Source organism: Myodes glareolus, chromosome 9, assembly GCF_982192425.1.
Source record: "Myodes glareolus chromosome 9, mMyoGla1.1, whole genome shotgun sequence".
Classification (NCBI taxonomy): Eukaryota; Metazoa; Chordata; class Mammalia; order Rodentia; family Cricetidae; genus Myodes; species Myodes glareolus.
The window spans coordinates 42,418,438-42,431,606 of record NC_142034.1 but is presented as its reverse complement, the minus strand read 5'-3'; the positions used below and the strand labels follow the sequence as shown (position 1 = coordinate 42,431,606).

The following is a 13,169-nucleotide window of genomic DNA, read 5'->3' as shown; positions in this document are numbered from 1 at the left end:
AAGCTTCTACCCCCATCCCTGGATGGCCAGCTGGAGCACAGTGGGTGTGAGCGCACGGCCCTCGCGCCACCCTTCTGCCCTGGCCTCCGTGGGCGCACGTGGAGGGGTTCTCGGGTCGCCAGTGACTGTCTCCCAGCTGCCCTGGCCTCCCGCGACGCCAATCCCCGGGCGGCCAGGGGCCTGGCGGGGACGGCGGCGCCTGGCAGCGGGGGATTTGGGTGCGCTGGCTGGGCCGCCCCGCCGGGGGTGGATCTGGGTCGTCGGCCCGCCCGCGCTCCCGGCATGCCCCGCTGCTAGCCGCTGCGGGCAGCACTCGGACTTGGCCTTGGGGGACCGCGGGGAGCCGGCACGCTCCGGAGCGGAGCCCCAGTTGAGGTGGGTGAGCACGCGGACCGGGAGGCGGGAAGGCTCCCTGAGGGCTGTCCAGACCCTGCTTTGTTTCGCTGGGCGGCGGATGCGGGGTAGCGCACAAGTTGGAGACCAAACTTGAGCGCGCGCTTAGAGCAGCGGCAGCCTTCCCAAGTGGCGGCTGGCAGGGCCAAGGAAGGGAAAGAGGATCATGGAATTTTATCCTGATGGGCTTAGAACTAAATGGAGGGGGAAGGAGAGACGGAGATAGAGCGAGAAAGAGAGATCGAGGAGAGAAGAAAAGTCACTGAGATAACAGAAAACACACAAAGAAAGAAAAGCGCACAAAGGAACGCCCACACAGAGGAATCGCAAAGAAAGGCTGAGGGAAAGTTCAAGAGAGCACAGACGCTCAGAGAAACGCTGGAAACTAAGAAAAGAGAGAAGAGGAAGGCAGCGGGGAGAATGTGGGAAGCCCGGAGAATGGGATACCGGAGAAAAAGTCTAGAAAGGAAGACATGAATAGGGAGGAAAGAAAAGGGTTAACATGGGTAGACAAGGAAGGACTGTAAGGAATGTTTCTAGATCCTTGTACCCCTCTCTTCCTGGTTTCCCAACAGAGGTACATGATGTAAAAAAATCCTTCGGAGAGAGCAGCCCTAGAGAACTCTGAGGAGGCTTTCTTGGCAATTTAAGCCAGTAACCGTCCCCCCCCCCCCGCCCCGTCCCCCCTACCTGGAACTCTTGCCCATCCCTCAAAACCCAATTCAAGCATTCCCAGGCCTGTGAAGGGGGCTTTTCTAGAAAGTATCATGCAAATGTAATCTCTTTACTGTCCAAGTCTGCACATGGTGGTGGGGGGGGGAGGGGTCTGCGCCGTCTCACCTTTAGTCTTCGGAATTCAGTGTTTGTTGCATGATCAAGTGACCATCGGAGTTTGAAACCCCGAAGACATGGCAAATGGAAGTGATGGACCATCCTGGGGTCCTAGGGATTGCTAAGGCAGAGCACTCCCTTTTGTAGGTGAATAAACTAAACCCAGGGAGGGGAGGAGATTGCTCAAAGGGATGCAGATGGGAGGCCTGAAAGAATGCCACAAAGGGTGAGGTGCCCTGACTTGAGTTTAACATACACCGACAGTTCATATCACATATCAGTGAGTAGTGACTCACATATATGATGGTGGTCCTATAGAATTGCATCATGTAATGACACCATAGCTGATCTTCGCTTGTGTAAGTTCGATCTGGTTGGTTGACCATGACCGCAATACCTGGCGATACATTTCTCAGAACAAAAGCACGTTGTTAAACCATACCTGACTGCTGATGGGAAAGAACCTTCCTGATGGTGAGAGGCAAGGAACACTCCTCTCTGCTTGTGCATTTCCAACACTGGAAGTGACCGCCAGAACCCACTGCAAAGTCTTCATTCTTTCTTAGGAAGGGAAAGGAAGGTGGACTGTTGATTTAGGCAGGCCAGCTATGTAGACTTGGACAACTTCCTCAACCTCCTGGACCTTCAGTTTCTTCATCATAAAGTAGAGATGCCAATACCTGCCTCAGATGGCTGTTGGTAGACAAGTTAACACATACAGGGTGTCTGATACGGAGGAGCTCCTCACCAGGTACAATCCTCCCTTCTGCTTGGTCCATCGTGGTTTTCTTTCACTCACGTGTTTTGCAATGGGAAATCACCAATGCAAATGTGTCCCAAGCTATCCAGTCTAACTAGAAAATAACCACTTATCATAAAGGAGAAGGGAGATTTGAGCTTTGCATTAAGATGCACCTTGCTTTAGTCCCTTGGGTTTGCATGTGACTTGAGGGTGCCTTGCTACCCATTCCATCCTCGTTTGCCGTTTCTGGCAGGGAAGACCCAGCCGTCCCTCCCTTCTTTGCCTTGTCTTTACACATCTGCTTAATGTTCTGGCCCTCCAGCTTCCCCCTGCTCAGAGGATGTGAGTGGACTGCATTCGGGAGCCCCAGGAAGCATGGAGACGGTGGTGATCGTCGCCATAGGTGTGCTGGCCACCATCTTCCTGGCGTCGTTTGCTGCCTTGGTGGTGGTGTGCAGGCAGCGCTACTGCCGGCCCCGAGACCTGCTGCAGCGCTATGATTCCAAGTGAGTGGGTTGTGATGCGGAGGGAGGAGAGCCCCGGCAGCAGAAAGCCAGAGGGACAGAAGCAGTTTGGTGCTGGGCCACTTCAGTTCAACCTATTCTCTCTTAAATGGTTCCTGCAGGTCACACTTCTCTATAAAGACTTCAGAGCTTAAGAGCGTTTCGTAAGCCGTGCGGTGGTGGCGCATACTTTTCTAATTTTTTATTCATCTATCTATCTATCTATCTATCTATCTATCTATCTATCTATCTATCTATCATCTATCTATCTATCTATCTATCTATCTATCTATCTATCTATCTATCTATCTATTTCATCTTGGCCACAGCCTCCCTCCCACTCCATTCTCTCCTCCCAGCCCCTCCTCTCTGCTCCAAGCACCCAGTGTCCATCCAGGAAAGGGCAGGTCTCCCGGAGTATCAGTAAAACGTGGCATAACCAGTTGCAGTGAGACTAAGCACCTCTCCATTTATTGATGCTGGGCAAGGCGACCCAGTATGAGGAGTAGGGTCCCAAAAGCCAGTGAAAGAGTTAGAAACAGCCCCTGTTCCCACTGTTAGGAGTCACACAAGAGGACCAAGCTACACTGCTGTAACATATATGCAGAGGGCCTCTGTCAGTCCCATGCAGGCTCCCTGGTTGTCTGTTCAGTCTCTGCCAGCCCTATGAGCCCAGGTTAAATAATTGTGTGAGCCTTCCTGTGGTGTCCTTGACCTCTCTGGCTCCTACACTCCTTTCCCCCTCTCTGTTACATTCCTGAGCTCCACCTAATGCTTGGCTGTGGGTCTGCATCTGCTTCCATCAGTTGCTGGATGGCCCCTCCCTGATGACAGTTGGGCCAGGCACCAATCTGGTCAGTTCAGACTACTTAGCCGCTATGACTGGGAGTCTAAGTTGGGGTCCTCCCTGTAGACCCCTAGGAGATTCCCCTGGGTGGTGCACATCTTAATCTCAGTACTTGGGAGCCAGAGGCAGGTGGATCTCTGAGTTGGAGTCGAGGTTGGTTTACAGAGTGAGTTCCAGGACAGTCAGGGCTGTTACACAGAGAAACCCTTCTCAAAAAAATTAAGCAAACTAAAACCAAAACCAAAACAACCTTGCTTAAGCACACCAGCATCCTGGGACACTACTTTTTCCATTCCTTCACTGGACGTGTTTGCCTGATGTGAAAGCCCCATCTTTGCGATGTTGGCCACCTCGTTTGGTAGGAGATGAGCCAAATTCCTTTCCAGCTAAAACTCTGGAAACGGCAATCTGATGCCCACACTCAGACGCACACCTAAGCAACAGATTTTCCGGATCTTGCAGTCCTGGCATATGGATGCCTGTTTCCTTCATCATGTATTGTTATGTGAAATTGATTTTGCAAGCAAGGTTAGTTTAGGGATTTTGAATGGAGAGAACCATAAAGGACATTAGTAACCAACCTCAGGCTTCTGATGTTTCTTGATCTTAACTAGGTTAGCGTCCCCTCTGAGTGGTTAACAACCTGTAAATGCCCACTTGGGTGTCTCCACCACCCCCAGGAAGGCTCTGCTTTCTGTAGTTAGGTTCTACAGAACCCTGCCATGACGGAGGAGGTAGTTTTATTCAGAGGAGAGGAGTGGTTCCCAAGAGTGATTCTGTATACCTATTAAGGGACACAGGGCTAATCAGAATGACAGTATTCCCGTACTAACATAGGCTTGAAGGGAAAGAAAGGAAGATCACTGGTCCTGTCTAGGACATCTCTGTAATCAATGCTAGCGCTGCCCTTTCTCCAGCCGTTCAGCTCATCCTGTCTCGCTTGCATTTCGGTCTGCCTTCTTGGCTCACGGTTTAGCCGTGTACCTTGTCTTGTGCTATGGGGCCATTATAGTTAGGTCTCTACCCAGACAAGTAGCCTCGCCTCTGAATTGTCTACACCTTTGTCACCATAACAAAATGTATGAGATAACTAAGTGTAAAGAGAAACGGTTTCTTTTGGTTCATGGGTTTAATGATTCTGATTCACAATCAGGTAGGCTCATTGCTCTAGACATCAAATGGTGCTGTCAGATGGGAATTTGTGGGGAGGCAAACTACTCACCTCGTGGTCAGAATGCAGAAAAAGAAGAAAAGGAGAAAGCCAATGTCTTATCATCCCCTTTAGGGTCCAGCCTCAAAGACTTAAAGCCCTCCTGCTAGGCTCCACTCTTAAAGGACTCACCTCCCAAGAGTGCCATCCTGGGGACCAAACCTTTAACACTCAGACCTTTGGGGGACGTTCAACACCTGAACTATAGCAATGGCTGTGATGAGAAGAGGGTCAGCCACAGTCACTTGTCATGAAATTCTAATAGTGGCATTCCTTCTAGGCCCATTGTGGACCTCATTGGTGCGATGGAGACCCAGTCTGAGCCCTCCGAGCTGGAGCTGGATGATGTCGTCATCACCAACCCCCACATCGAGGCCATTCTGGAGAATGAAGACTGGATCGAAGATGCCTCGTAAGGCCTCAGGGGAACTTTGACTCTCTGGCCCTTAGGGATAGCAAAGGGGCTTCTGGGTTCCTTTACCAGAACACTGCACTGAGCACTCAGAGCTCTTCCCTGTCCTTGTCGTGAGGGATGTCAGCATAGGGCATGACAGTGTTTGTTCTTGTCTCATTCTTCTTACTTTGTAGACTTGAACGCCCGGGCAGTTAGCTGTGTGGCAGACGTCATTCTAAAGTCCCCCAGCGTGGTCGGGTTATTCTTGGACTGTCCAGGGATTTTGAGTCAGCTCCTGGCGGCCTTTGCTTTCAGTGTCCCACGGGGGGCTGTCTGTCCCACAGAAGTGCGTGCCGCTTCCTTTCATTACCCCTTTATCCTTCTGTCTACTGACTTACGTTTATGGGCACTATATACAGAGTATGGGGCTAGGCCCTGTGGATGCCAGAGTGACAGAGAGCAGGAACTGCAGAGTCAGTGTCATAGGGAGTCTAGGGGGGTCTCAGGGCATGAGGAGTGGTCTGGGGAGTGAGTAATGTCCAGGTCTGCCTGGGGTAAGGAGATCAAGGGAGCTTTGATGAAGCCTGTCCCAGAGGGGTGCCTTTTAAAAAACATTTTAAATTGTACTTAATGAGTTTCATGTTGACATTTTCATACCTGTATACAATGTATTTTAATCACATTCATCCATTACTATTTCTCGTTCCCCTCCTACCTCTATGATACCCTTCTCTTCCTGAGTAGTGCCCCGCACACCTTCTTTCATCTTTCATGTCTTTTGTGTGTGTGCGTGTTTGTGCATGCGCGTGCCCATATGCATGTGTGTGTGTGCCCCCCATTTAGTTTAAAACTAAGGTTGCTTACAAGAATTATTGGTAGGAGCATGGCCATCCCAAAGAGTCTACAGCATTAATGAAAGAAAATGTTTCTCCTTTTCCTTTACCCAAGAACCATCATGAGCCCTTCTGGAGGGTGGGGCTTCATAAGCCCCTCCCCTGAATGTGTGCCTTTTGACTGGGTTTACTGAAAGAGGAACTCATTGAATCTAGGGGAAAGAGCACATTGAATACACAGTGATATATAATGTTGGACTTGGCAGGTGGAGACAGAGGCGGCTGGGGTGGGGGTGGGGGCGTGTGCACACTATAGTGCTGGGGAATTCCGCTTGGAGATGGTTTCCTGCTGAGCTCCTGGTGCTGGCTGAAGAGCAGTGGGGGTATCCAGACGGAGCTGGGCTCTTTAGAGCGACACTGACACTTTCCTCTTGTCTCCTCAGGGGCCTCATGTCCCACTGCATCGCCATCTTGAAGGTAATACTCTGATTTCCCTGTGAGGCCAAGGGCGTTGCTGGAGCACCCCGTGTGTACACGGAGTTGACCTGGCAGGCAGCCCCAGTCAGCCTCATGCTGTATTTCTACAGTCTGCTTGTCTCTCCCAAGTGGGTCGGTTTTACTTTAGCATTCTCAAAGTTCTCTTTAGGCTTTATCACATCTGGTCCTCTCAACACAGTGACCCGTGGAAAGGACAAATAACTTTTTAAACCTCAGGAAAACTGGTTGTCTGAGGCCTTAGAGTTGCTGAAGCAAATGAGGCTCTGGCCACCCTGGGATCCTTTTATTTACGCCCAGCTCAGTTCATGGAATGCATTCTGGATTTGGGTTTCAGTTGCTAGAAAGTCTTCCCTGGCTTCTTTGGGGTCAGTGGTCAGACAAAAGGGATAACCGGAGTTAAAAAGACAAAAACCCAAGCGGCAAGTTCTTCCACTTGGAGGCAGACTTTGGTCTTTGAAGGCCTGAAGCCTTTGGAAAATTATGTCCAAACTGCACGTTAGCCATCTTCATAGTTTCAACATTCATTTCTCAGCTCTTGCCTGATATTATCCTTCCCAATAGAATAAGAATAACATGCAAATATTTAACAAAATGCAAATGTGGGTTTCTGCATGTCAGTGACCTTGTCTCTTTGTCTACTATTTATTCAAGATTCCAAGAGACAACTTGGGCTCCTCTCTAGGGTCACTCAGTACAGGATATTAAAAAGTCCTTTATCTGCCGCTCCCTTGGCTACCTATGTAGGAAATTGTTGCCTTGGAATCCGGAAACTCCTTGGGTATATAAATGTGGCTGCACATACAGACGTTGTAGACACAGATAGCTAGGTACACTGACTGGAACTATAAACCAAGTTACATCTCCCTTTGCCCAGCCATGATGTGTCCTGGGTCTTGCATTTTTTTTTTTCTCCTGTCCTTCTCCTTCAGAGGGGGAGGGCCCTAGTTCTTGGATTGGGGAGCATGGCTAAAGAAAAGGGTTTCTGAGCTTCCTCTTGAGAGCCCAGAATGCCTTTGCTCCATCATCTCCGCAGAGTATAAAGGAGAGTATGGATCCTTCCACCCTGGTGGCCTCCTGGGCTTCTTCCTGCGTTTGTTTTCTAGTACAGCAGGTACTTCTTCACAGGGACAGAGGCAGGCTTGGTCTCAGCATGGGGATACAGAAAGAGGCAGTGAGCCTCGGAGGCGGCCAGCAGTGCTGCTGTTGTCATCTTGCTTTTGCCCTGCGTTTTCCAGGGCCGTTCCATCACCACCTGGACAAATGTGCTCATAGTATACGACCCTCAAAAACGAATGTGCCTGAAGAGAACGGTTGCCCTTCGTTCAGCCCCATTTCTACGGGCTCCCCACTGGAGATACTATCCATTTGGAAGTCTAAACCGTGAGGGGAGGGGATAGAAAACACTCCCTACCAAGATGGTGAAATTAGAGCGCATGATTTTTCTTAGATGGATTATTCCAGCTTAGTCCTCATTGAGCTGAAGTTCTGCCCTTGATCTGAGTGCCCCCCTCCCAACTATCACCCAGGCGCTCGGCTTTTGCCCCTTTCCACGCCATTTCCTCTCCCCATTAGGGTAGTGGCAGTACCCAAGGTGGGGCCAGACTTGTCTTTGTCAGGGTGGTAGAGTCCTCAGTGTGGAGTGGGGAGCCAGGCCACCCCCTCATTACCTCTTTCCTCCTTGTTATATTAGATTTGTCACACTCTGACAGAAAAACTTGTTGCCATGACAATGGGTTCTGGAGCCAAGATGAAGACTTCAGCAAGTGTCAGTGACATCATTGTGGTGGCCAAGCGGATTAGTCCCAGGTGAGTGGTCAGTGGCTGCGAAGTCCCACACTCCACAGGGGAAGCTGAGGGCGCCAGCGAGGCTAAGCGGTGCTGTAAAACAGTAGGCCTGTCTGTGGCCCCAGTTATCAGAATGCCAGTGTATACAGAAAGCCTAGTACGGGCATTCCTAAGCTGTGGAGGCCCGCCATCCCCCATTACCAGTGCAAGTCCTTTAACAGCTCCAGGAGGACTGTGCTGACAGCCTGCAGCTGCACAGTGACCACTCTGACTCTCACCAGGTCAGCCTCCCTTCCCTTGCTATACTGTGGCAGCCAGCAGGTCCATTTCCCACAGGCTCCTAGGATACTATTTCCAGTGACTTCCCAGTCATGCCCTTAGGTCCAGCCTGTTAGCTGTCCTGGGAACTAGTTTGAGGATTCCCTTCCTTTCGTGGTGGCTCTCTGCTGCTGCTCGGTCCTCAGCCTAGCCTTGGGTGGGAGGTGAAGCCACAGAGCATTCAGACCTCCTGAATTCCAGGCTGTCTGCAAAATCCCTTGTGGGAGGCACCCAGCAGAGCCCTAGTCAACAACTACACCCCCTCAGCTGGACTGGATTTTGCAAAGAAAAATAAGGCCTTTTTTTTTTAAGAGCCAAAGGCGGCTCTAAATATGTGCTGCCACCTGGTGGCTGGTATGTGGATTTGCTGTCAAATAACCCACTCCAGGAAAGTGTTCTTATCAGTCACCTGACTCCTAGGCCTTGAATGGCCTCCACTGTGCATTCCTGGTGCCTGGGTTTTAAATCACAAGCAACCAGTCTTTTTTTTTGTTTGTTTTGTTTTTTTGTCTTGAATATGCTCGTAAAGCTCGGAAGGAGCAACCTGTAAGATCCTCTGAGAAAAACAAGACTTGGCGTACTTGAACACTGTCTAGGTAGTTCAGTGAGGTGGAGAAAGGGAGAGCGAGGATGCAGGCCAGAATAGCTCCTGGCTCTGGAGATGCCCCATGGGTGTTACTACCTGGTTTGCACCAGGCCCTGCACGAGACACCCCTGCCCAGGCTCCAACTTGTGCCAGACACTTTTAGGCTGTGCAATGCTCGCATCTGCTGGACCCTTCCTTGTGCTTCTTCTTACTTCTAAGACCCATTCACGGCCTGGCCAGAGAGGCTCTGAGGTGCAGCTTGTCAGCAGGGCGTTAGGGTGCTGAGATTCCTCAGAGGGGACATTGTGCTATGGTGAGAGTGTGGCATTGCCAGGAGGGCAAAGCTCTCTGCCGAGTACCGGGCACAACTTCCTTCCTGTTTCTTGCCTGAGTTCTCTTGTTTTCTTTATTTGCCCTTACGTGTTCTCCCTCTGGCTGCTGTTAGCTCCCATATCCTCCCGGCTTTGTTTTCTCCATCTGCCATGCTGATGATTTATTAGTTCAGGGAGAGTGGCTTCTGCCTTGGGCTCTGCATAGAGGGAAGGAGCTAGCTGGGATAGATGCTGAGGCCCACCATGCCTCTCACCTGCTTGCTTGCCAGCTCCTCGGGCCCGAGGGAGAGTGAGGGTTGCATTTTTCTTAGCGTTTTTAGAAATCTAACAATACAGCTTTCATTCTTTTCTTTTTACCAAGTGATCCATGGGAGCAAAATCTCGCATCCCTTAAATCATGACAGGTGGAAACTTAACTTAAATATTAGTCAGGGACTATGCTTTAGGGAAAAGACATGCAGCAGAGCAGTTTGAACCCAAATTAGGCTGTGACTTTTTTTAAGTGCTCTATATCACTGTATTATCATCTTTTAAAAAATACAAAAGTAAAAAAAAATCTTATAAAAGTTAATCTACGTCAGGAATAGATTATCTAAAAACTGGAATGTTCCCTGATTCCTCCCTTCCCAATTCAAGGACACAACCACCATCAAATGGTGAGCACTCCTCTAGACCTTTCCTCTTGCATTTCATATGTTTGGTTTGCTTTCTGTATTTATGTATGCAGAAGGATACAGCATGCTCCTGCTTGCCTTTTCAGTTTACCTTTTCAGTTCAGTCGTAATCCTGAGCATCACTCCATATGTGTGACTTCACACGTTTTAACCATTGGAATGAAAGCAACAGCAGAGAACAGAAGATTTTCCAAACAGAACCTGAAGTCTTTCTGCTAGACTCTGTGTGGGCATGCAGAAGTAGTTAGAGAAAGGACCCCGGAAGGGTCAGTGTGTAATACCAGCAGAGAAGTCTAGTATGATGAAGGAATGAAGGAGGGAGAGAAATGCCCCCAAAGAGTAGGTGTGTAATACCAACGGAGAAGTCTGGCATGAGAATGGGAAGAGGGAGAAAAGGGGACAAGGAGGTGAAATATTGACAGTTGTCCCTATTGCCTCCCCTCAGAGTGGACGATGTCGTGAAGTCGATGTACCCTCCCCTGGACCCCAAACTCCTGGATGCACGGTGAGAGGGGAGGAGGGTCCACTCATATTATCAGCCTTCAGGGTCACTGATATAAAGCCTGCCAGGTCGATTGCTTGCTGTTTAAAGATGATGTTATTTCAGATTTCCAAGGCCACCCCTGGCTCTGGATTCCTCCCTTTCCAGGTCAACACTGAGCCAGCCAGTGGCTTGAGCCTGGCAGGTGAAAGAGTGAAGGACTTCTTCCTTGACTCCCTGAGAGGAGGGAGCAAGTCAAGAGTCAGTCTTGAATCTGCATGCTTAACTGGCTCTGCTAACTGGGCCTCCCTGCCCTTCACTCCCCATTCCTCCCTCTGATCTTTGGACTTGAAAACAGCCACACCTTGCTGGAAGCACTGCCAGGTAGGGCTGTGGTGAGCTCAGCAACAAGAACGCGTAATAGGTCAGCCACAGGTGGAACTCAGTCTCCATCAGGCATCCCAGGATCCTGTTCTCTGGACCCTCCTCCACTGCAGAGTGTACTCAGCCCTACCGAATGTAAACCCTTTAAATACCGACGTGTTGTCTCCATTTGATTTGGGAGACTCCCATGGACATGTTGTGTGGTGGTTGCCAGGTGGCCAGTAAGTCATGACATGTCTGCTTTGGTTTCTTTGCCCCGTTCCTATTGCCGCTCAGCTTTCTCCGTGGGTAGGATCGATAATGGAGCCCTGAACACATCTGGCATGCTCATCATATAAAAATTATTTCCTAGTAAATTTTTCAGTAAAAAAAAAAAAAACCTCTCAGAAATAACAACAACAAACAAAACCCTCCTCCTCGATTTGATTTTCAATTTTATTTTCCTTAGCATTGAGTAAGCCAGCCCTGGGCTTATTGATTTGTGATCAATAAGGGATGTTCACTGAAGAGGGATATATATAGCCCATCTTTAAGTGGGCAGCAGTTGGAGATCCTCTCATCCAATTGACCACATCCAAACTCTTTCAGAAAGCACCCTTCTGGGAGCTGTTAATGGGTGTGTTGCTGGAAGCCTCTTCCACCATCTTAAATATGTTTACCAGACCCAGCTCTCCGGTTTCCCCTTGGAGTTTTATCAAACTCATCGAAGGCTCCAAGACAGTTAACCTTGTTTAAGGCAGCCATCCCCTATGTGTTTCAGTGTGGACCCATTATGTTACATAACCACTCACCTTCCAGGATGGGGGTCTCCGGTTTGGGGAACACTTGTATAGAGTGTGCACCCATGAGGGCTTTTATGCAAAGTACTCACTTTCTACAGAGCCTGATCTTTTCTTTTCTTTTCTTTTCTTTTCTTTTCTTTTCTTTTCTTTTCTTTTCTTTTCTTTTTTAACCTAGGACAACTGCCCTGCTTCTATCCGTCAGTCACTTGGTGCTAGTGACCAGGAATGCCTGCCACCTAACCGGGGGCCTGGATTGGATCGACCAGTCGCTGTCTGCTGCTGAGGAGCACCTGGAAGTCCTCCGAGAGGCAGCCCTGGCTTCTGAGCCAGATAAAGGCCTTCCCAATCCCGAGGGTTTCCTGCAGGAACAGTCGGCCATTTAATCTGCAAGGCTCTGGTCCCTGCCCCTGAGGGGCTCTGCTGAGCCTTCCACTTCCTGTAGGTCTGGTTGTTCTCTGGAGCCCTGGCATCCAGCCCCCGGGTGCAGAGTGAAGCTGAGAGCCTCGTCCTGGAAGCCTCCGCTGCAATGGCCAACGGTGGCTGGAGAGTGGCAGTGTAATACCACAGTTAGGGGAGATGCCTCGGCCCTCGCCAGCAGAATGCGGCAAGCTGCGCTAGAACTGCTAGGTTTAGTGCATTTCACGTTTCCAAGAAAACTGAGTGGCCCTCTAAGAATCAAGAGGCTTCACATTAAATTAGAATTCCTGGCTTCTGAAAATCAAGGTGTGGCAACTCGGGTCTGCGTTTTAGAAAACAATCAGAACCAAGCCGGGATCACCCTTTTGGGTGATCCTTGAGCTCCCCTTGCTGGCTTATGTACAGAACCTGGTCCCTGAAGCATCCGAGCCCCTCACTGCCCCCCACCCCACACCCTGTGTCTTCCCATTTCCCATTTGTGTTAGAAGCTGAGGAATATGAAGTTGATTGTTTCCTTTTTATCACTGTGCCTGCAATTTTCCTTTACAACCACTAGGTGAATAGTAAACTTCTTCTGTTTTCCTCAAGTGTGTGGTTATTGAGTCAAGTTTCTATGTGGGGTATATGGCAGAATGTGTGAGAAATGAGGGGAGAAGACAGCTGGGAAATCCTGAAGGCGCTGTGTGTGTGTGTGTGTGTGTGTGTGTACATACATAAGAAGAGTCAGGCACCTGTGTTGACACTCCAATAAAAGGGCTTCCTCTTGTAGCAGTGACATCCTTGTGCCCCTTTATTTCTGGAATCTGCTTTGCAAATAGTGGAAAAATGAGAGGCTCTTTCTTATTGTTTGCTTGTTTGTTTTTGAAATTCCAGCCTTGAATTTGTGGTCCTCCTGCCTCAGATTCCAGAATGCTGGAATCACCAGCATCCAAGGCCACCTTCTGATAGCAGGCACTTTTCTGACCTGAGAACTCATTGAAACCCAGCTCAAGGTTGCATAGTCCAGATTGCATGACTTCCATCCCCTGCATGCAGGGGAGCCTGAAGAACCTTCTTTCCACGTTTGCAGAACCATTTTTTGGAAGCTGGGACTGGCTTGCTGCTGCCCAGGTCCTATTCTGGTCCTATCATTAAGCATTGCTGGAGCTGCCTATGTCTA

General features: G+C 49.6%; 1 protein-coding gene across 1 annotated transcript; it reads left to right on the top strand.

Annotated features, from left to right (window-relative positions):
• The first annotated feature begins 254 nt into the window (after positions 1–254).
• On the top strand, positions 255–12,597 carry Tmem98 (transmembrane protein 98). Its single transcript, XM_085695518.2, has 7 exons — positions 255–375; positions 2,289–2,472; positions 4,807–4,938; positions 6,197–6,230; positions 7,942–8,057; positions 10,392–10,451; positions 11,769–12,597. Exons 2-7 carry the CDS (start codon positions 2,342–2,344, stop codon positions 11,974–11,976), a joined length of 681 nt encoding a protein of 226 aa, XP_085551644.1. The 5' UTR covers positions 255–375; positions 2,289–2,341; the 3' UTR covers positions 11,977–12,597.
• Positions 12,598–13,169: the final 572 nt, after the last annotated feature.